General features: G+C 42.2%; 1 protein-coding gene across 1 annotated transcript in view; it reads left to right on the forward strand.

Moving 5' to 3' along the window:
• LOC112104201 (lanC-like protein 3) overlaps nt 1–18,293 on the forward strand; it is a 42,470-nt gene extending 24,177 nt beyond the window's left edge. Inside the window, exons 2-5 of the mRNA XM_024196378.2 lie at nt 12,420–12,543; nt 13,197–13,394; nt 16,198–16,405; nt 18,134–18,293. Coding sequence (XP_024052146.2) covers nt 12,420–12,543; nt 13,197–13,394; nt 16,198–16,405; nt 18,134–18,293 — 690 coding nt within the window. The remainder of the gene's footprint in view (nt 1–12,419; nt 12,544–13,196; nt 13,395–16,197; nt 16,406–18,133) is intronic.
• Nucleotides 18,294–24,672: the final 6,379 nt, after the last annotated feature.

Consider the following 24,672-nt stretch of genomic DNA (forward strand, 5'->3'; position numbering starts at 1 on the left):
TTTTCTTTACATTTGCAGTTAACAATAGCATCCTGTTTGTTGTTGGAAAATGTAGGTGTACTTGAGCAGAGGTGCTGGAACAATTTGTATAGTGGGGATGCTGAGAGCCATTGAACCACACTGTAAACCCTGTATATAATGGAAACCACTTCAAGCCAGGGGGTGGAGCAGCACCCACAGTACCCCTAGTTCAAGCACTTATGTACTTGAGTATGACAAAAAATTAAAGAGCTGCTTATCTCCTAGGTTTAATATGTTCACTTGTTTTCTGGACTCTGTCTTATTTCCCTGGAGAGATGAGAAGAAGAAAAGATGAAAAGTATGCTACAAATCAGGCATATGAAAAGAGTACACAATATTTTGTCCCATTGCTTTTCCCAACCAAATGTCATCTTGGAAGAATGTTCAGAGCATTATCATTTGTCTAATAGATGGCTAGAATTCCATGTTAAATCCCTTAGAGATCAAATGCATGTACACATGATAAAATATATTATACTTCCTCTTTTGTTCCTGTTCCTTGACGACAATTTTCCAATGCCTAATTTTACTCTTATACTTTATTTAGTGGTACCTTTGAATTTAAGTGTGTATTTGTGAAATAGTCAGTAGTCTAGGGCAGTTCCTTTACAGAAGCGTACATTCTTCTTTGTATGAAAATTTCTCTGAAAACATTTATACTCTACATAACCAAACAGCATATATTTATATCTCATTGGACCTGGTCCTGTGAGATGCTGAGCAGGGGTGAAAATAAAATTGAACTCTTACAGGTATGGGTGCCTGCTCTGCCTCTCCCCCGACCCATCCCCCGGAAGGGGCGGGGCCTCAGGTGGAAGGGGCGGGGATGGGAGGGGTCAGCATCCCCCTGCCATCCCATCAGCGCTGCCCAGGGCTCCAGCGACGATTTAAAGGGCCCAGGGTTCTGGCCCCAACCCCCCTATATCCACCTTCCCTCAGTGGCTACTCCCAGTCTTCATCTAGCCTCTTTAATCAGAAGCAAACTGGCCACTCATCATTGGCTAGGGGGTTGGACCTGCTGCCTTTTCCTGTAGCTGCAGAACCTCCTTAGGCCTTCCTGCCAGGCCTCAGCCTGGGAGGTAGCCAGGGCTGAGCTCCCCAGCTCAGCCTGCCCCTTCCCCAGCACTGCTCTGTCGAAGGTACCTTTTTCTCCTTCAGGCAGCCAGGTCCATCTCTCTCCAAAGCTGGAGAGAGACTGACTGCCATCTGGCCCTGCAGCCCTTTTATAGGGCCCAGCCTGGCCCTGATTGGCTGCCTCCCAGCCTTCTCTGATTGGATGTCAGCCCCAGCCCTCTCCAAGGGCTAACTTTTAACTCTTTCAGGGCCGGAGTGGGGCTGACTGCCCCGCTACACAAGGCTATAGCTGTGTCTCTGTTAATTTGCAAATCTTCCATGCTTGCTATTTTTAGACATGCTCTTTCATCCATCCCAGAATATTTTAATTTGGGAGCATTCTCAACCATATGTAGTTAAAATTGAGCTCTGGATTATATTGCTGATCAGTGCTCTGTGGTAGCATTTTCTGCAGGAAAAACACTGGGTAGGTATGGTATTTGGAGATGGTTAGTCTGAGACTACACGGCTCCATTAATTAAAGCCTATAGCATCGGGGTGTGACAGAGGGATAGAAGCCAACTCCAGAGGCACCTCACACCTCCGGGCTGCTCCATTTGCAGCATCATTTCCCAGCCCCAGTGGAAGAACTGGGAGCTATGCTTTGCCACTTCCCTTGGTTAGGAAGGGAAGCTGGAGCTGCTGGGACCTTCTGTTCCCTTCTTTAGGCCTAGGGAGAGCATTGTTAGAGCTGGGTGGCTACAGGCAGCCATAGGAGGAAGTTGCGGGGCAGTAGAACGAGAGTATTCTGGGTCTGGCCTTCGTCTAAGGGTATGTCTACACTACGAGAGTAGTTCGATTTTAGTTAAATCGAATATTTGCAATCGATATTAGAAAGTCGAACGTGTGTGTCCACACCAAGGACAGTAATTCGACTTTGTCAGTCCACACTACCAGGGAAAGCGTCGACATTGGAAGCAGTGCACTGTGGGCAGCTATCCCACAGTTCCCGCAGTCCCCGCTGCCCATTGGAATTCTGGGTCGAGCCCCCAATGCCTTCTGGGGGAAAAAAATGTCTCGAGGGTGCTTTTGGGTAACTGTCGTCATCCAATCGTCACTCCCGCCCTCCCTCCCTCCTTGAAAGCGCCGGCGGGAAATCAGTTTGCGCACTTTTCTGGTCAGTGACAGCGCGGACGCCACAGCACTGCGAGCATGGAGCCCGCTGCGACCATCGCTGCAGTTGTGGCCCTTGTCAACGCCTCGCAGCTCATCATCCACCTTTCACAGAGGCAGATAGAGAGAAATCAGGCGAGGAGGCTACGGCAGCGGGGTGAGGACCTGAACTCCGAGAGTAGCACACGCCTGTCAGAAACCACGACACCCAGCGCCGAGGACATCGCGTTTGCAATGGGGCATGTGGATTTTGTTGAACGGCGATTCTGGGCCCGGGAAACAAGCACGGACTGGTGGGACCGCATAGTGCTTCTGGTCTGGGATGAATCCCAGTGGCTGCGAAACTTTCGCATGCGGAAGGGGACTTTCCTGGAACTTTGTGACTTGCTGTCCCCTGCCCTGAAGCGCAAGGACACCCGCATGCGAGCAGCCCTGACTGGTATTTACTTGGAGAAGCTTACTGACTCGCTGTGATCTCAGCGAAACCAATATCCCCATCGTTATAGCAGCTTGCTGCGTGCTCCACAATCTCTGTGAGAGCAAGGGGGAGACCTTTATGGCGGGGTGGGAGGTTGAGGCAAATAGCCTGGCTGCTGATTACGCCCAGCCAGACAGCCGGGCAATTAGAAGATCCCAGCGGGACACGCTGTGCATCCAGGAGGCTTTGAAAGCCAGTTCCAGGACTGAGCAGGGTACCCAGTGACTTTTAAGTTTGTGGACACAGAAGCTGAACTTGCCCCCGTTTCTTTACCCAGTTACCCCCTTCACCCCCTTCCCAAAAAATAAAATCTGTTCTGTTTTGCTAATGAACACCGTTGTCTTCATTACTCTTTTCGCGGGAATGTTTTAAACCTGGGTTTAGTGTTGTGATGCTAATGATGCTTCTAAACTGCCCTCCCCCGCCACAAAGTCACAGAGCAACCCCCCCCCCCCACAGAACATGAAAGCCACCTCCCAGACTGACCAGGGTAACTAGTCACTGCACTGTGTATGTGCCCTGCTGCTGGGCCTGCCCCCTGCTAAAGGTGACTGTCCTGTCTAATTACCAAGCCCCTTCCCCCCCCTTCAGACAGACTCTCCTCCAAAAGAAGAGGATGGAAACAATAATGAACAGAAACGTATTTTTTATTAACAACCGCACATGGAACGGGGGGGTGAAACTTGGACGGGGTCTTGTGTGAGGCGGGTAGGAAAGGACTTTTCAGATTTTGGGGAATGAGAGCCTTCTACTGCTATAGCTGTCCGCTGGGGTGGAGTGAAAGTTTTCACGGCCCCTGCCGCCCCTCCGTGTTTGGACTTTGGGTGAGGGGGGTATGGGACTTGGTGGCGGGGCAGGGCGGTTAGAGAGAGACTGCAGCGGGGCTCTCTCCTCCTGCCTCCGGTCCTGCAGAACATCCACAAGGCGGCGGAGCGTGTCTGTTTGCTCCCTCATTAGTCCAAGCAGCGTTTGAGTCGCCTGCTGGTCCTCCTGTCGCCACCTCTCCTCCCGTTCCATGTTTGCCCGGTGCATTTGGGACAAGTTCTCCCTCCACTGTGTCTGCTGGGCTGCCTGTGCTCGGGAGCATCCCATTAGTTCAGCAAACATGTCTTCCCGTGTCCTCTTCTTCCTCCTCCTAATGTGCGCTAGCCTCTGGGCAGATGTGGCTGTGGGAATTGGAAAAAGGGAGTGAATTCCTGAGACAGATCAATGTATCTGTGAACAGAGAACATAGTCTTGCTCTGTGAACAAGACCATGCAGAGCACCTATCACACGCGCACTGAGGACAAGGTCGAATTTTCGGCCCTCGCCTACAGTGCCTGCGGTCTTGCTGTGGCGAGCTGAGGAGCAGGGCAGGACACCGGACTTTGTCTAGATGGCAAACATGGTAAGCCGTAGACTTGTGGCCGCTTAAAACTTTAAGAGTGGCACTGGCCTCCTTTCACATAGAAAGCAATGCGAGTCTCTGCTGGCAGCAATCCTGCAAGCATGAACTCTGCCCCTGTCCCAGCCCCTCGCGGCTGTAAACCGCGTGGCTGTAAACCGGCGGTTGCAGTTCTGTAAAGGAACGGGCAAGCAGTCCCAATACTAACTTTCCCGTACCTAATTCAAAGCAGGGCGTCATGCCAGACATCACCCTCCTGAGGGTCTCGGAGAGCCAGAAGGAGAGGATGCTGCGGGACAGCCTGCAGAAACCGGGGCCATTTGCTGCTATGCTGTGCAAGGCCATGATCCCCGAATACCTGCTGGCGTTGTGGCAGGGAAACGTGTCATACCACGGGGGGCCTAATAAGCTCTCCCTGCCAAAGAACCTGATCATTAGGCTGGAAAGACACCTGCAGGAGGCCTATGAGGAGTTCTCCCCGGGGGATCTCGCCTCTATCCCCGGACACATCAACCAGTTTTTGGGTTAGGTGCCCTTGGAGGGACAAAAGAGTGGAGCATCTTGGGCAGTGTAATCATGAAGCGGACATTGTTGAATTTTCTTAAAATGGTTCGGACTATACATTGAAGCGGCCACAGACACAGTAATCATGAAACCCTTTGTTCAGATTCCCGTTTTGTTGCACTTTCCTGTTTACATGTTTAGAAGCACTTTACCCATTGTTAATATTTCAAATCTTCCTGTTCTGTTATAAATAAAAGTTTACATACTTGAAAGCACTTTAGCTATTGTTAATATTTAAAATATGCAAGTTCTGTTATAAATAAATGTTAAGATATTTAAAACACTTACTGCTTGATCCTTCCCCTGAATCTGTGTCTGGGGTAACGGCGGGGGACGGTTGGTAGGGGATCTCTGTGAGGGTGATGAAGAGCTCCTGGCTGTCGGGGAAATCAGCGGTGCCAGCGCTGTCGACTGCCTCGTCCTCCTCATCTCCTTCTTCATCTTCCCCGTCCGCTAACATGTCGGAGGAACCGGCCGCGGACAATATCCCATCCTCAGAGTCCACGGTCAGGGGTGGGGTAGTGGTGGCGGCCGCACCTAGGATGGAATGCAGTGCCTCGTAGAAACGGGATGTGTGGGGCTGGGATCCGGAGCGTCCGTTTGCCTCTTTGGTTTTTTGGTAGCCTTGTCTCAGCTCCTTGATTTTCACGCGGCACTGCGTTGCATCTCGGCTGTATCCTCTCTCTGCCATGGCTTTAGAGATCTTCTCGTAGATCTTTGCATTCCGTCTTTTGGAGTGCAGCTCGGCAAGCACGGACTCATCTCCCCACACAGCGATGAGATCCAAGACTTCCCGATCAGTCCATGCTGGGGCCCTCTTTCTAGTCTGGGATTGCACGGCCATCTCTGCTGGAGAGCTCTGCATCGTTGCCACTGCTGCTGAGCTCGCCACGGTGTCCAAACAGAAACTGCGATTCAAACTGCCCAGACAGGAAAAGGAATTCAAATTTTCCCGGGGTGTGGCTGGTCAGAGCATCCGAGCTCGGACTGCTGTCCAGAGCGTCAACAGAGTGTTGCACTGTGGGATAGCTCCCGGAGCTATTAGCGTCGATTTCCATCCATACCTAGCCTAATTCGATATGGACATTTCGAATTTAGCGCTACTCCTCTCGTTGGGGAGGATTACAGAAATCGATTTAAAGAGAGCTCTATGTCGAACTAAATAGCCTCGTGGTGTGGACGGGTGCAGGGTTAATTCGATTTAACGGTGCTAAAGTCGACATAAACGCCTAGTGTAGACCAGGCCTAAGTGGAGGACTGTGTGAGGAACGGAATGGCCTAGGAGAGGGGAGGCTGGAGGAGCCAATGATGTTTGTTCTCTCTCCCTTAGGATGATCCAGGATAAGGGGAGTTTGGAGCAAGGTGACTGTAATTTTTCCTTTACTTGCTCAAGTGTTGAACTCTGAGGCAGAGTAAATGGATGGAGGCCATCCCTATAGGCCCAACTCACTACTCTCACACTCTCACCCCATGGCGTGTAGCCATGGCATTAGTTATGCTCCTTTCATGTTTTTAAGGCTTTGTTTGCAGCCCTAGGTCCTGGAAATTTACTTTTTGTTTTTCTTTAAAGGGCAAGTTTGAGTGCAGAAGATGATGACTTTGGTGCTCTTTGCCCCAGGCAAGTGAGATATGCTATTATAGCATGCTAGCAGTTATGAGAGTGTTGGACTGTCTTCTTCAGCAATTATCTGGTTCCCTCACCAGGGATAAAGTGCAGCCTGTGGTTTCAGGTTGGAATCAGGATTAGTGTCTCATAAAAGAGAGTGGCCCTCTTGTTGTTGTATTGTTGCCAAGACAAGGGACGTGAGTCAGAAGAAAAGAAAAAAGGGATCTGACATTTTTTTAAAGAAAAACGTAATGTTGCCCCTTTTCAACCTAAGCAGCTAGTCAAATTGTGGGGCTCTGGGGATTTTCCAGATAGAAATAGAAATTGATAGTCGGTTACTCTCTTTGATGCAGTCTTGTTTATTTACAAGAAGTGCACAAAGTTCTGCTTCTCTGAATACAGGAGAAATCAAGAACAAAAAGAGTCGTATCTGAGCGTTCAGCCTCTGTAATCAGCAGACCCAGAAACTCTCTCTCTAGCTTTTTCCAGGGTCATACTGTGCTCACAGGCTATTGCTTGGCTTTCTTGTTTTTTTGCCTCTCCCTCTCTTTGTCTGTTATCAGTTTGTGTGTTGTGCCTTTCTCTTCTTAGTGATGTTACAGCATCAGCCAATCTGCATTAGCAACAATGCAGTGCCATTCTAGACGGTATCCCTTGAGAATCAGTACTTCTGGGAATGGTGTCAAAAATGTGATGTGCCTGCCACTGTTTGGAAGGGATGCAGATAGCAAAATACTTCTACTGCACTAAAATAGTTGTATACCAATCAAACGGAAGTAACATTGTGGAGAATTAGGCCCTTGCCATCTTTGTAACCGTGAAGCCTTCCAATCCAGACAGGAGGCCTCTGGTTTCCTTGGAGAACCCACATCTCACACCCTTTCAATTATGGCTTCTGTTTTGGGATCACCTGAAAGACAAAAGAGTGAGCAGTACATTCCATGAAAAGGTTCGTGAAACATTCACAGCTGCTGCTGGCCTGGCAGTAAGAGACCGGGCTTACGAGGCTTGAGAACTGAATTTTGGTGTTCTGCAATGCAGCACACTGTCATTAGACTACTGGGCTGGCCCCAGCCCATCTTTATGCTGGAGTCAGCTGGCCTCCTTCATACAAAAATGTTCTTCATTGTACAGCTAGTGTGCATGCGATAGCTGCGTCAAAAGCTCCTTCTGCTGGGTGTTCAGAATACTTCATGATGAGATTTCAGAACAAAGCCTTTTGATAGTACGGCACAAATTTCAATTGCTATTTTTGACATATTTCAAGAAATATATGGTTGAAATCATTTAGATCCCTTTATTAGAGTAACATCAGGGAGAGATTTGATCTGTTAAGTCTATAGCCAGTAACTTTTACATGCATAAAACAAGGCTTCCGGTATAATGCAATAAATGCAAATGTTACATTCTAGAACAGTGGTTTTCAACCTTTTTTCATTTGCAGACCCCTAAAAATTTTTGAATGAGGTGCGAACCCCTTTGAAAATCTTAGACATAGTCTGCAAACACCTAATGGCCCATGAACCACAGGTTGAAAATCACCATTCTAGAACTATGATCACACAAATTATTAAATAATAATACTTGGCACTTACATAGTACTTTTTGTCATAGATGTACACAATGCAGTACAACAATATAGTTGTAACAAAACAAATCAGGCAGCAGGTATGGTACACAGTACTATATAGTAGTGTTTCTCAAGGGGGGAGTCAGAACCCCTAAATGCAGTCATAAAGGTCATGAGTTGTTGAAAAGTGTATTATAATCTTAAGCAAAGCAAATCTCTCTCCCCCACTCCCCACACACCCTTACCCTTCAAGGTAAGTATTCTCTATCAAACTCTATGCGCGTGCAAGCGCACACACACAAATGAGATAGGCTTAACATTGTCCTCACTGATACTTTTTTTTTTTTTTTTACTCTTTTATGGTAAATGTATAAAAGAATCATGAAAATGTTTGACTTTGAATAAAGGGTGTCCAACCTGAAAAGGATGAGCAATTCTACCATGTGGTAATGAACAGCCAGAAGGGTTAAATGGTCATTATAGACCAAACACTTCCCGGTGGGTTTTTTAGTAGGGTTTTATTTATTTACTGAATGAGATGCTTGGCTTAAATTAGTTGGGAACCTGTTGCTAAACACAGGGGGTGTCTTCATGAAAGGAGACAGGTACTCTGGACTGACAAAATAGACAAATGGAGAGACTATGGACCGAGCGTAGTTAAGTCCTTAAATGGTGTATTTAAGGGTGATTGAGAAAGTAAGAGCTCTAGGAGATCACTTCATCCATCACCAGAAAACAGTAGCTGTTTAACACCACACAGCAACATTACTCAATGTTTCAGAAGAGAAAAAAAAGCCTTTCCTACTCAACTGAAATTGCAGGGAAAACGTAGGCAGGCAGATTGTAATGATCTGCATTGAAATGTAGTGAGGATATTAAGATTAACACGTCTACTGTTATTAAAGATCCCATAGAACTTTTTATATCCACATAAATCTAATCTGAAAAATAGCACTTGCAGAAGTGCAATGCTTCTCACTGCCATTCAGCTATTGCCTTAAAGGGAATAATGCCACCTACTGAATGACCAACGTGTATTAAATCTGACAGCCTTTGAAGTGGCCTGGGAAAAAACAGTTTACCAGAATTACAGCTACCTGAAAGACAAGGATTTGTATGGATTACGAGAGCATTTCCCCACTGGCCTTATTTTTTTCACCATCAAACATCTCACAGATGGTTTGGAGTTGGTTGGAGTTGGTATACAGTTTATCCTTCTTAACAATTTGCAGTTGGAGCTTCTGTCTATTTTTTTGATGGCTCAAAGGAAAATCACAAATAAAATGCAATACTACAGTAATTTCCAGGGAAAAAAATATTAAAATGGAGTTAAGATCAATATATCAATAATTTAGGATAAAAACATTACAGAGATGTCATTTTCCCAGGCAACTGTGAGCCGAGATTAAATTTAAAAGAAATCCAAGTGTGTTTATGGAAATGCACATTAAATAACCCAAGCATGCTTAATTCTGCCCTGTAATAATACCATGCAATGATCATATGGTTGTGTTTGAGGTCCAGGATTAAATGACACTGTTTTTTTGTTTCTTTTTGTTTTTTTAAAGACACTGTGATGGAGGATCTGAGGACAAGCCCCTAATTCATATTTCTTTTCAAAAGAAAAATTGTTTAGGATTCTTAACACAAGCCTAACTGAAACTAAGAGTAGTTATCAATGGTTTACTGTTGAACTTGGAGGACATATCCAATGGGCTCCACAGGGGTCAATTCTGGGTCCAGTACTATTCAATATTTTCATTAATGACGTGGATAATGCAGTGGAGAGTATGCTTATGAAATCTGCAGATGATGCCAAGCTGGGAGGGGTTGTAAGCACTTTGGAGGACAGGATTAGAATTAAAACCTTGACAAATTGGAGAATTGATCTGAAATAAACAAGATGAAATTCAGTAAAGCCAAGTGCAAAGTACTTCACCTAGGAAGAAAAAAATCAAATGAGCAGCTGCAAAATGGGGAATACATGGCTAGGCAGTAATACTGCTGAAAAGGATCTGGGGCAGGGGTAATCAATTAGTTTTTGTCAAAGTCCAGATTTCTTGGTGAAGGCCTAGATTCCAGAGAAAATAATAAAAAACCCCAACAATAATAAGTAAATTTAAAAGATTTTTGGGGTCCGTTCAAAAGGGTCTGGCAGTCCAGATTGGGCCCGCGGTCCACCTATTGACTACTCCTCATCTGGGGGTTATAGTGGATTACAAATTGAACATGAGTCAACAGTGTGATGCAGTTGTGAAAAAGACTCATATAATTTTGGGGTATTTTAACCAGGGTGTCAGGGTGTTAGACCAGGGAGGTAATTATCTTGCTCTACACTGCACTGGTGAGGCTTCAGCTGGAGTACTGTGTACAGTTCTGGGCATGACAGTTTAAGAAAGATGTGGACAAATTGGAGAGAGTCCGGAGGAGAGCAACAAAAATGATAAGAGGTTTAGAAAACCTGACCTCTGAGGAAAAGTTAAAAAACCTGGGCATATTTAGTCTTGAGAAAAGAAGACTGAGAGGGGGAGCTAATAATCTTCAAATATGTTAATGGCTGTTACAAAGAGTACTCTGTGTCTACTGAAGGCAGGACAAGATGAAATCTGCTTAATCTGTAGTAAGAGAGATTTAGGTTAGAGATATTAGAAAAAGCTTTCTAACTATAAGCATAGTTAAGCTCTAGAATGGTCTTCCAATGGTGTTTGTGGAATCCCTGTCATTGGAGGTTTTTAAGAACAGGTTAGACAAACACCTGTCAGGGATGGTTTATGTATACCTGGTCCCGCCTCATTTCAGGGGGCTGGACTAGATGACCTCTTGAGGTCTCTTCCAGCCCTCCATTTCTATGATTGTATGATAATCATAAAACTGAAAAGAATTCAGAGCCATTGGTGCAAACGCAGTGAACCTAAGGTGACTAGACTAAGGTGATACTAGCAATAAATGAGTGAAGTCTATGATTATTAATAACCTTATTCGTTTGTATTGCAGTAACACTAAAAAACTCCGATCAGGGTTCTGTTGTGCAAGGGAGTGTACAAATATCACAGTCACTTTGAGCAGTTTGTAGCAGAGAACACTTTATTTGGGTACAAGTGAGGTAACAGAGAGAGATTTTCCAACCGTTTTCTTCCTGTCAAGGCCTAAATAACACCAACTACATTCGCCTCATTTTGCTCATCCGACACGGGTGCATAACTTTTCAAGAACATTGCCTGCATACTTGACAGTTCAAAAAGCATTCTTTAAAATGAAGAGCTCATTATAAGTCCTATAGCACAAGTAGTTTATTTGAGACTGTTTGAAAGGAGCAATGGTAAGGTTATCATTAATTTTTATTTCTGTTACTAGTCCTGTCAGGATTCATTATATTCCTTTTTTATTTCTCTGCCTCCTGATGTCACTTTTCTCTTCTATTTCTCTCTTCACAAGAGGGGAAAAAGGATTATTTGTGAAATGCTTTTTTCCTACAGACTACACCTGAATTAATGATTCAGGCAATTAAAATGCCTAGAAATGAACCTCTCTCAGCTTCCTTAGTGAAGGTCAGCCAGTAACAGATGTGAGTGGTAGAGAGGAAATTGCTAATGAACACAGGAAAGTGCATATCATTAGAGCCCTAATTAAGAAAATGTAAAACAGATTCCTAATTGACTACTGAGATACAAAGTCTGTTCTTGAAAAAGTACATCTCCTATGAAACAAATTAATAGGTAGCCACCTTTTCCTTCCAATGCTGTAAGATGGGCCATCATCCAATTATTTACCAATCAATAATCACAAAGGCAGCTTTGACCTGTTTGTGGTGATAAAGCATTGCAAACAGCTACCCTCTAACCAGCTGTACAACCACTAACCACTTTATTTTCAGTAATGTTGCCTTGAGATAAGAGGTATGCACCCAGACATGTAGTGTGATAGGCTGTTCCTTAACCCAAGTGTCTCCTATACCAACACTTAATCCTCAGCTACAACTACAAATGAAACAAACAAGAAAATGTAATGCGCCTTCCTCCAATTTAATACCTTCTCCCTTTCTTCTTGTGTTATGTTGCTTAAAAGCTCCTTACATGTTGTTCCTTATGCCTGGAACAGCCTGTCAGCATTCATCCACCAAGCCCCCGGCTCCTCCTTACAATCCACTTTTTCTAAGAATCTCTCCTTTCTCCTTGTCATTAGTAACTGCACACTCTCCATTCCCTGAGCTGTTGTCTTGTGTCTCATCTTCTGCTTGTTAATCACATTTCACTTAGACTGTAAAATCTGTGGAAGAGAGAGAGAGCATCTCTCTTTCATTGGACCTTACTCTGATCCCATTGAAATCAATGGGAATTTTGTCACTGACTTAGTTGAAGCAGGATTTAGGCCTGTAGGTGTGAGACGTTGTGTAATCCTACCACACTAGATAAATGATTGTTATTGTTAATAACATTACAGCATACATTCTAGCATGCACACAGAGGCAATGCTCTAATATATGTGCCAGGATGAAAAAGAGGGAGCTGTATAACTTTTAAAAGGGAAAATTGTTATAACAATCTGTCTCTTTTGGTGTTTTCTGCTTAGATGTTGACCCCAGTGCAGATCAGATCAATTTGCCAGGCTATATTAGAATCTGGGAAGCAGTATGCTGTGAAGAAGAGGAAACCATGCCCACTCATGTACTCTTATTATGGAACAGAATACCTTGGTGAGTAGAACATACCAACCACTTAGAAACCAAGGCATTGCTTTGACACCAAGATAATAGATCACTTAGAAACAAGACATTGGCAGGCAAACAATGTGTATAGTCTGCTTTTCCTAACAAACAAATGGTCATACAGGTAAATGGACAGATATTGTTTGTGAGCCACCTAAAATGAATGCAATGATTAGTGCTAGTTATACACTGCATATTCCCACTAGGCTCCAATATTTCCCTTCTGCAGAAAAACTTGTAATAAGGGAAAAATCCATAAACTTTGTGAGACTCCTCAGTGGGTTGGGGCCTTTGCCTCTTTGAAGTGAGGAGTTTGCAGTTGTTATGTATTTGTGAAATGCAGTAGAGAAATCTTTTATCTGCGCTTTAATTTTCATTATTCTCAAATGTTGCCACTCTATAGTGAGAATGAGTGAATTCATACTGAGTTTTTCTTTAAATGTAGGAATCTGAAAGATGTAAGTGGTAACAAATCTTTGAGTTGCATGTATAAGACCTTTACTCAACACAATATTATAACTGTCAAAACAAGACAGAACACCCATCTGCACCACACAGAAATTATTTCCAGTAGAAAGAGGCAGTGTGATGGATCTGTGATCAAAAATAATTCTTCTTTTAACCATTTCTATTCTTTACAGGTGCAGCCCATGGCCTTTCATCCATCCTTCAGATGCTGCTGTCCTATTACGAGTACCTTCAGCCTGCAGATCAGGAGCTTGTATGGCAGAGCATTGACTTTCTTATGGACCAAGAACAGAACAGCAACTGGCCTCCTGAACTGGGAGAGACAATTGAGCGGGAGAATGAGCTTGTGCACTGGTGTCATGGAGCTCCAGGTCCTTTTCAAATTGATGCTGTCAAGTAGCCAGATGTTACCAATTACATGCTTTTCACACTAAATGATTCCATTGAGAAAATAACGTCAGGTCAAATTTTACTGATTTTACCATTTATGTCAAGCAGGAAAATTGTTCATGCTTTTTTCAGTTAAGCTTTTTTGTTTATTACTGAAGTAGGTGGAAGATCAGGCAATGAAGGAAGTTCCCAAAACTCTTTGAGGTACTTTCAAATATGTTGTTACAAAAGCCATTAAAATCCAATAGTACAATATGTCACCTGATGACCTAGCTGTAGTGCCCTGTACTCTGATACAAGGAGCCCAAGTATGATCTCTCTATTCCAAGCCCTTGCTCTCATGCATAGCAGGGACTTCAGTGCATGATATATACGAGTTACAAGGCAAGTCCTGGTTGGCTGGAGGATGAAGGTAGCCTTAGTGTACTGAAAGGGGCACAGCCAATACCAGACTTTAGTATTTATGGGTGGGCCTGGAAAAGTTTTTTGCCTCTTCCCCTCAAACATAGCCTATTTCTGTTTATTGCTATTGTACACTTATGCACAGATCTGACCTAAGGATTTTTTTATGGGAAGGGAAGTAGCAAATATGTCCAGTGGCTGGAGATGGAACACCTACATGGGGAGGGCTCTGAGTTGCTCTAGAGAATTCTTTCCCAGGTATCTGCCTGGTGGGTCTTGCCCACATGCTCAGGATCTAACTGATCACTGTATTTGGGGTTGGGAAAGAATTGGCAGAGACCTGGCCGGGGGGTGTGGGGGGTGTTCACCTTCCTCTGCAGCATGGGGCACGGGTCACTTGCAGCTTTACACTAGTGTAAATGGTGGATTCTCTGTAACTTGAAGTCTTTGAACCATGATTTTAGGACTTCAGTAACTCAGCCAGAGGTTAGGGGTCTATTACAGGAGTAGGTGGGTGAGATTCTGTGGCCTGCAATGTGCAGGAAGTCAGACTAGATGATCATGATGGTCCCTTCTGGCCTTAAAGTCTATGATCTAGGAGTATGCACTAGCAAAATGTTAATTGTGGAATTTCCCCAAATTTAAGAGCTCTGGGGAGGAGGGGAAGCTTCTGTCTGAGTTCCATGCTGACTCCAGTTGAGGCTCTCACTCTTGCTTTAGCAGTGTTTGCTTGTGCTGTTATATATTGAAATTACTTCCCACCAGGACATAGTGGCTAACTGTTCTTACTGGCTTTGTAACCTAAACCTAGGAGATAGCAGCAAAAATTGACACAGTGCTCCAGTACCATTCATTTTGTTAAACAAAGTTCAGGAGCAGAGATCCATGTATTTTAAATATCTTTTTTTCAAAATTGCAAATAGTGCAACATGATTAGAGCCCTTAACTGTGCATTCTGCGGAAGCTTTATCTTTTTCCTGACGTGTAGGGAGTGAAGGTCCCTCTTTCCTGATCCTTCCCTGTGGGTGAAGGGAAGTGAAACCAGCTTTGTTCAGTTAATTTCTCTCTTGGAAAGAAAGAAATTTAGACTCCAATGGGAGTTTGGCCCACTGTGTGTGTGCTGGTGATATCTGTGTGGCAGAGGCCCCTTTGGTAGGCTCACCTGCCCTCTGCCCACATCTCCCGGCCAGTATTTCTAACACTACAAACCATGAAGAAATTTCAAACGGCCACAATCTCTCATTACGGAACAGCCGACTGGATGAAAGTTTCTTGCTTCCTCCTCAAAGGCGAATATTTCCCCACAAAATTATACGAGTTTGTGGTGCAGGATGGGCAGTATTTAGTCCTGTCCCAGGGATTGATTGATAGTCTGCTACCTCACAACACAGCAGGGCTAGAGCTGGATGATTTATACCATTAGAAAACAGGGGCTTTCCAGTGGGATACAGCACTTACTCTTAGCCCTCGGAGCACCAAGATATCAAGTGGTTAAAATTGGGATGTTTAATGGAAAGTTATTTGAGGTAATTTTTAGAGCCTTCTAAATATTCTGATTTTCATTTCCCTGCGAGTCCTCTATGTTGTGCGCTTCATCAATCATGAGTAATGCAGCCATTACTCAATACCACACCACTATATAGTTTGTATATGTCACTGAGAGCTATTTTTAAGTTTTTTTGAGAACTTGAATTTTTTTTTAAAATTCAGGCTGTATTTGTATCTCTTCTCATGTAGCATCTGTCTTTTAGTTACTGTGACTCCAACTGCACAGTGATCACATGGAGATTATAACTAATAAAACTGAACCCCCTCTAAAAATTACTTAAAATGGCTTTTTCATACATAAAAGGGACATTACTGACAGCCAGCATCTCAGGATCTGCCAGGGCTAGAATAAAGTGCAATGTGTCCCATTGGAAAGGGGGTTCGTTCTCATTTCTAGCTCTGTAGAATTGAGAACTACTGGGTCTTAAACCGGTCATTGTTGCAAGACTGATTATTGCCCATCCTTGATCTTGGGTCAATGTGATTTGGTGGGGGAACTCCACATCTTTGGGAGAGAAGAAAATGTCTTGTCTTGTGGCTGGCTGATTTAAACACAAAAATGTGGCTGCTGTTTTAAGCTGCTCAGGGGTTTGGAATGTTAGTCCTGGAATGAGATCAGCTAGTGGGGTGACTGCATGTGAGACTTTTAAAGGTGCATGATAAATGCAACTTATCACATCACTCTGCTACCACCCTCACATATGTGGTGTGTACACTCAGGTGAATATATATCATAGATGAGAATATCCATATTATTATGTATTGATCATATAACATTATACCAGCTGGACTGTACTTATAAAAACAAAACTGATTTCTCTGCTGTTTCCCTAGGTATTGCATACCTGTTTGCTAAAGCTTATCTGATTTCCAAGAAGCCCCAGTATCTAGACACTTGTATCCGCTGTGGGGAACTGACATGGCAGAAGGGCCTGCTGAAGAAGGGACCTGGAATTTGCCATGGAGTGGCTGGTAGTGCCTATGTGTTCCTACTCCTATATAGGCTTACTGGGAACTCTAAATACATCTACAGAGCACAAAGGTTAGTATTCTCACCATTCAGCAACACCTCACTTTGGCTTTGGAGTTTATTATTATTATTGAGTTTGGTGAAATACAAAGAACACTCTCAGAACCTTGCATAGTCTATGGCCACAATTCCTTCAAGTAGCTTAAATCTTTAAACATCCAAAACAGAACTAAAAATGCCCAGAGCCAGCAGAACACAAAACAATTTAAACAGGGACATTCTGTCTCTAGAGCCGAACATGCTAACAGATTTTACATTCTAACAACCTATTTCTTCCTCAGACTAGTCCAAACTCTTTTTAGGGTCTGCATCCAAATAGGGCCATGAGCAATTGATTACATTAACTGATGAGGTGCTTGTAGTGGGACTCCGCAACCCTTTACTGGGATTAAACTCAAAAGGGTCCATGCTACTTATTGACTTTTTGTACCTCCCCCTATGGTTACCATGGGGGGTGAGGGCTAGAGGAATGGCTCTAGATGGCACTGAAGTTCTGAATACTCAGAGTCCCCAAATATGGTTTGGATAAACACCCGCTAAGTATGGGACTAAGATCATAACTCATCTAACATAGACTATTGAGTAGGTGTCATGTTATTGACTTTTAGCCATTACCAGCATGGGTTGGGCCTGTTCAGAAATACAGCAGTGAAGATCTCCATAGCCTATGAACAAATACCTGAGAATTCTAGCTCTTGCTACACAGCTGAGTGAAATGAACTGCTGGTTTCATTATATTGATTCTCTCTGGTTTTCACAACATGTGACACTGTCTGTCAGTACATAGAAGTGCAACTAAGCCAGGATCTTGCTTCTCCACGTCTTTTACACATACACAGGCCTCATTCTGCTCTCAGTTTTACATCAGTGTAACTCCATCAACTTCCTATTTATACTGGTTTAAAAGGGATGAGGTCTATGTAGAATTATAGCAGGGAGCAGTTATTTTTAGTTCAGATTTTTTTCTGACATATTGTAGCTCTTTTAAATGATGATGTTTGTTTCCGTTTTCCTTAGCAAGCAGGAAATGGTTCCGGAATCACAATGACTTATTTTCAATGCTGCTCATTTTATAGTATTTTGAGAGTATTTCACCTGCTTAATCATGTCTGTAATACAGGGCTTTTCACATCCATCCAGAAAGCACTGCTGTTCTGTGTCCTGCTGGGTCCTGATGAAACAAAGACCAATATAAAAACACTTTTTAAAAAAACCCTTCCATTTATACACTTATAAATGTTATACAGAGACACAAAAAAGCTTGTAGATCTCAGATGGGCACCAAGCATGTCAAATATATAAATACAGATTGGAACATTTCTGTTCTTGATCAAATGGACCTCAGTTTAGTGAGGGGAAAAAGGTGTAAACAGATTTGCAGATAATGTCAGATAACTAGCAGACGTGAAACTACACCTCTACCCTGATATAACGCTGTCCTCGGGAGCCAAAAAATCTTACCGCGTTATAGGTGAAACCGCGTTATATCAAACTTGCTTTGATCCGCCGGAGTGCACAGCCCCGCTCCACCCGGAGCACTGCTTTACCGTAATATCCAAATTTGTGTTATATCGGGTTGCGTTATATTGGGGTAGAGGTGTATTAATATTCTTCCTATTGAATGTGTTGACGTGAAGCCTTCTAATGACAAATGAACAGATACACAAGAATGGCACCAAAGCCAGTTGCATAAAGAGAGAGGTAATAAAGACTTCTTTTTTTGTCTTTACTGTTTCTTAGGTTTGCAGAGTTCTTATTTACAGAAGAATTTAAGGCTGGTTCCCGGGCATTAGAAAACATATATAGTCTGTATGAAGGCTTCTCGGGGACTGTGTGTTTCCTGATTGACTTGCTGCAGCCCAACCAGGCCGAGTTCCCTCTCTTCAGTGTCTTTGTCTAGAGAAGGGTGTTCTCCAGTGCCACATTGGAACAGCCATGCACAGGGCACCTGCAGTTTCACTTATCTGTAAAGGGAGGCTATTTACAAAATAAGCCACATTCAGTGGTACCACTAATGCTAGCCTTAATTTTGCTGGGGGGGTCAGGAAAAAGCCTAAATATACTGGGGTTTGGGGAGGGAAGTATGTGGTTTTTAAAAAATTAACAGTTTAAAAATAAAAGGGGAGAATGAAGTGGTTTTTCAAAATTGAAGTAAAGTCTTCTGATTATTCAAATAAGAGTGAAAGAGGCATTAACAATCTTTAACGTGATGGTTATACAGAAAAACAAAATGGAAATCTGAACACTAGGGACATGCAAGGGAAATAAAATGATTAATCCAATGGGTTTTAAAAGAGACCCATAAAATAGGACATTATACATCTATGCTCTTGTAGGTGACACAGACAGGTCACTAAAGTATGAAAAGGCAAAATCTGAGATTTCTTAATTAAACATTTCCTAGTACTAGTACCACCTTCCCTAGAAGTACCTATATCTTGGGATCTTTTCATTGCCATATGCATATAATAGCAGTTATACAGCTACATTCTGTCTTTAATTGCACATGTACCATATTACTGTTGCAGTCAGTGGGGTTTCATGTATGTATTCATAAATTTGACCATGAGTTTCAAAACTCTGTGTGTGCTAAGAAACACTAATCCCTGTCACCACCTTATGGTAGTAGTAGTAGTACTCCATCTTTTTATCAATATCTCTTCTTTCATGAAGAAGATCAACAGAAGCCATGTAGAAGACTTGGATCACTAAATTCTGTAGCAAAGGTCTTACAGAGACAAGGTGGGTGAGGTAATGTTTTTATTAGACCAACTTCAAGTCAGACTTGAAGAAGAGCTCTGTGTAAGCTCAAAAACTTGTGTCTCTCACCAACAGAACTTGGTCCAATAAAAGATATTATCTCATCCACCTCATCTCTCTAATATCCTGGGGCCAACATGGCTACAACAACCTGCAAATAGAAAGGGTATAGAAGTCAAGTGCTAGTCTCACAGTATCAGATACTAGGTAATATTTCTTATTGCCAGTCATCGAAAAAACTGCCTTTAATCCATTATTTGAACTGTAGCATATATGGAGATTGACAAAGTGATTGACAAAATAATTTCCTGATGAATTGGGGTGATACACTTTAGAGATACAAATTGTATGCAGACCTTTGATGGAACCCCAAATACTGGGCTTAGGAGAAGGCTGATAAAAAGTTTAAAACTAAAGCCACTTATTTCTCTGGTTAACACAGTAATGTTGCTAATGTACCACACAAGGTATTGTATATGCCCAAATGATTTGTGGCTATTGAGATCTATGGTCAGTCCAGTAACACTGCACTAGCATGGATAGGTAGAAATTGTATTTTATTTAGAGAGAGAGAGACTATTTGAGACCTAAACAAAATGCAAATGTAGATTTGTTAAAATACTGTAGCAGCAAATGCCTGTATTTACAATATATCACACCAATATATTTCTTTATACTGGAATACAGTAATATGATTGAATTTAAGGGGAGAGTGGGAAGGCTGATAGGTCAAAAATTACACCCAATGGCTTCACGTGTACAAACTGACACGTGCATAACCCTATCCCAGTACTCTGCTGATCTGCCATTCCCCTTGCATTTTTACCTGGAAAAGATTCAGCTTTTCTTAGGGGCTGATCCTTTAAGGATTCCCATTGACTTCCATGGCTTTGAATCAGGCTATAGAATGGAGTCAGACGCTGCAGCCCTTATATATGTTATTAATCCTTACTCACTCCCACAAGCCCCTTTCACATAAATTTATTTAATGGGATGACTTGGATGAGTAAGGGCTGAAGAATCAGACCCCTGTTGTATGGTGGTGTGGTGCAGTGTTAAGTAGTTATTTCACCCCAGAAGTAGCTGTATTTTGAGTAATGCATTTCAGTGGTGTATAAAGCAATCTATTTTTGTATCAGTCTGTCAAGCACTTTGGGATCCTTGGAGGAAAGGGAATGTCAGAATGTACAGTACTATCAAAATGCAAAGTGTATCATTACTTGCTTTATTGTTGTGTGCAGAGGCAGTACATCTCACATGTATGTACCTATTGTGCTGAAACCTGAAATCAGTGGGAGAACAAGGATAAGTAATATGAATGGGATTTGTCTCAGCATGTTCAGATGTGTGACCAAGATTAGAGGTCAGCCCAATATCCCAGATCTGTTGCTAGTCGATCACTCAGCTGAGAAGTTGGGATCTTTTTCTAGGTTGCACCCCGTGTTTTGGATGCCTAACAGATTTTTCAGAATTTGGACCTTTTTAAATGTGTTTAGGAAAGGTGAAATTTTTGACCTGTCAGTTTTATCCTTGTAACCTGATATTTAGGGCCCTACCAAATTCACAGTCCATTTTGGTCAATTTCATGGTCATAGGATTTAAAAAATCATAAATTTCATGATTTCAGCTATTTAAATCTGAAATTCCACTGTGTTGTAATTGTAGGGGTCCTGACCCAAAAAGGAGTTGGGGAGGTCGCAAGGTTATTGTAGGGGAGTTGTGATACTGCTACTCTTGCTTCTGTGCTGTGGTGGTGGCACTGCCTTCAGAACTGGGCAGCTGGAGAGCGGTGGTTGCCAGCCGGGAGCCCAGCTTTGACGACAAAGCCACCACCAGCACCAGTGCAGAAGTAAGGATGGCATGGTATGGTATTGCCACCCTTACTTCTATGCTGCTGTCTGCAGAGCTGGGCCGTCAATCAGCAGCCACCGCTCTCTGGACGCCCAGCTCTAAAGGCAGCGCAGAAGTAAGGGTGACAATACTGCGCCCCCCCCTAAAATAACCTTGCGACCCCCCCTGCAACTCCTTTTTGGGTCAGAACCCCCAATTTGAGAAACGCTGGTTTCCCCCCGTTAAATCTGTATAATACAGGATAAAAGTACACAAAAGACCAGATTTCAGGGGGCGAGACCAGATTTCATGTTCCGTGATGTGTTTTTCATGACCATGAATTTGGTAGGGTCCTACTGATATTATTTAATTCTAAACTTATATTGTACATAGTATTCACGCAGTTAAAATATAAAAGTAATAATATCCATGTTGCAGTATTTAGAAAGCTCCTCTAATTGCTTTTTATTCTATTGTGAAAAACAATCTTGGAAATATTTTTTTTTTCTTAAATTAAAACAGAGAATTGGATTCTGCTATCATCTGGACTCAGGGCTGTTTTAATCCTGCAGTTATTACCTTCAGCCTTATTTACAGATGCAGACTGAAAAAACAGTGTTTTTGGTATATAAAACCTAAGAACCACAATGCACCCAATTCAGTCAAAAGCAAAAAACCTAGAACTTAAAATCTATTTATATAGCAGCAGAGTAATCATCACATTTTAATTTTTTCTTCATTATCTCCGGCACCACAAAACCTAATTGTAACCAACTAGCTATGTCTCAGGAGTTTTCACTGCAGATGGAGATCTGTGTCAAAACCCCAAACAAATCTAGAAAATGGAATAATTACAAAAATTCAGATCCTAAACAAAAATTGAGATTGTTACAAGACTCTAAGTTTTCAAATAGGAACTCAGTGACAATGTTTTAAATGTTTGGAAAGAAGTAAAAATATTCCGTAAAGGCAATGAATTAGATAACTCTTATTTTGCTATTCTATTATGTTTAATTTCCAATAGGTATAGTTTTATTGATCTTTTTAACTTGTCCTTATAAATGGCAGGAATTGCAAGTGTTAAGTATTCATCGTCTGTTCTCTGATGGCTTTCTATCTCTATCCTTTTGCAGAGTTCATTCTTTCTGATTTACATTCAGTAAGGAATCTCTCTTCTAATTTGCCATATATTCTAAAAGCAACCGAAAACAAGTTTACAGGCTTTTCTTGTGACCCTTGCTCGTGAAGGTAATCTTTAGCCAGCTGGGACTAATTGTGAGCGTAGCAACTACTTGTGTAAGGGTTGCACTGTGTTTATTATCCTTTCTGCTATAAGAAAACAGATATAACCACTCTCCGTTTTCAAAAGCCTCAGGCCCATCCTGTTCTTTTGAAGTCAAAAGGAGTTTTGCCATTGACTTCAGTATGAGCAGGGTGAGAACTCCTGTTTATTTCAGCATTTGTAAAATAAAAAATATATTACAGTCTCTTGGAACTTAATTGTTTATCATTTTAATCCTGCATTACCTTTTAAGAAAACCGCCTTACACTGCTTTAACAGTGAAGTCCCCGTGTTTCTTCCCCCCCCAAAAAATAAAAAAAATTGGAAAACAATTCAATTTAATTCTTAATAAAATGCTTGTGGTGCAGTTGCATTAATTTAGACTTGGCTCTGCCTCAAGGATTGAAAAAACTCAGCACATATTTTCAAAGTTTCTTTAGTAGCAAAACAATTAATGAATTGATAGTAATGTACAGTTAGATATGTAGGGTTGGATTTCAAAACTGTATAAAGGAGTTAGACACCTCATTTCCTCTGGGAGTTGGGTGCCTAACTCACTTAGGCACTTCTGAAAATGCTAGCCATAATGTAAATCTGGAATTTCAGCTCTTTCCTCCACTTAACTCACATCCACTTGCAAATTCCCCTCATACTTACCCCTGTTGCAAACTTTATTGTAGCTTTTAAGAGGTAGACAAGAAAACAACTTGTCTGCAGATGTCAGTGTTTCTGTGAATGAGATACAACAAAGTGATAAGTTTTCCTATGTTCCATACTTACTGCCTTCAGAGACTAACTGTGTCACCCCCAGGCTGAGACAAAACGTCTAGCAGAAGTTACTTCTTCCTGCTCCAGAACCAGAATCTCACAATTTGAAACATCATAATCCTGTGCAGATTCTGCCACCATGCTGTGATAATAGTATATGTTAGGAGAACCTCTCCCACTTACCAAAAGTAGAACACGAAATGGCACAATCTCTTTTACACATTAAAGTCAAATCCCTTAATGTGTTTGGTTGCTGAAGTATAGGCCATAGGAATTTAAGTGGTATAAAAGTGTTTCTGATAATGCTTTTTTAAAGCAAAGGGGTTACGCTTTGCCATACATTGTGTGTTGTTGCTTATTTATGGTGTGTGCGTATCCTGTTATTGTGTAAAGTGGTAGAATAGATATCCGCCTACGGCGCTATATACTATTTATGACTGTTGGCAAATCATCTGCAAATGGTTACTGTTGAATAATTTATTCTATTTGGTGATAGAACTAGATCTGAAATATTGAGGTTTAGTGATTTTAGGATTCATAGAGCCAGGTACAATGTGTAATTTTCAGCAACAGAAATGTGAGTTCTATCAGATACTTACTGTTTTTTTTCCCCTAGCACTCAGGCTTTCAGCATCAGGAATATACTTATTTTATGCCATTGTTTTAAATCTCAGCTTTGTCTACATGGTTCCCCCCCCCCTTTTCCCCCCTCCACCCATGTTATGAATCACTTCAGAAGGCTAGATTAGCAGCCCAACTCCTTTGTTTTTGAAAACAAAGCACACTACTGTAGGGCTGTCTATTTTAATGTAAAAGGAGATTGTCCACATATTAGTATTATGTTACTTTCTCACTCCCTGCTGGCCTCTGCACATTGGCTCTGCCACTTCCCTGATGCTAAATATAATCATTGGACTGTATATTGATTGTCACTGACTTTTCAAATCCGTGAATGTAACAAAAATGAATTTGTACAGAATATTTCCAGTTCTACTGTAATTCATTTCTACTAAGACAGTCACAAGAGGGTGGGTAGAATGAACTAGTGTTCCAAAATATACACCTAAATTATCCTTGGAAATATGCACAAATGAACAAAGACACTGGTTACCCTTAAAGACTTTTCAGTTACCTTTGTAATAAATAATGTCACTTTCATATTCCTGATACTAAATATATAGAAATGCCATGGATAACAGGAGAACATTGATTATTTTCAAAGGTCACATTGTTAAGTTTTAAGTGTGACCACTGTAGGTGCGTGCAAAATATAGAGTTGCAGGTGCAAATGGGATAATTCTCCAGGCAGAGACCCATTTGCACATGTAGTTACAGGGTTTGCAAACATAATTGCATGTTTTATGCATGTAGCTATCTGTTTTGACCCATGCATGCATCACTGAGAGTACATCTTAGTTGTCCATTTTTTAAAATTTGACCAGTAACATTTATGGACAAAATGTCTCTCTCAGATCTATAGAGCAGATCTCAACTCTTATGGTCAACTCCACCTACCTGTCCTGAACGTCTATTGACATAATATCAATGGGTGTTCTCCTCCTATACAAAGATCACAATATCAGAGATGAGAATTGCTGTACAGATTTAAGAGATGAATCTTGCTGTCATGAACCACATG

This window comes from Terrapene carolina, unplaced genomic scaffold (assembly GCF_002925995.2).
Source record: "Terrapene carolina triunguis isolate 2854851 unplaced genomic scaffold, T_m_triunguis-2.0 Scaffold22, whole genome shotgun sequence".
Taxonomy (NCBI): domain Eukaryota; kingdom Metazoa; phylum Chordata; order Testudines; family Emydidae; genus Terrapene; species Terrapene triunguis.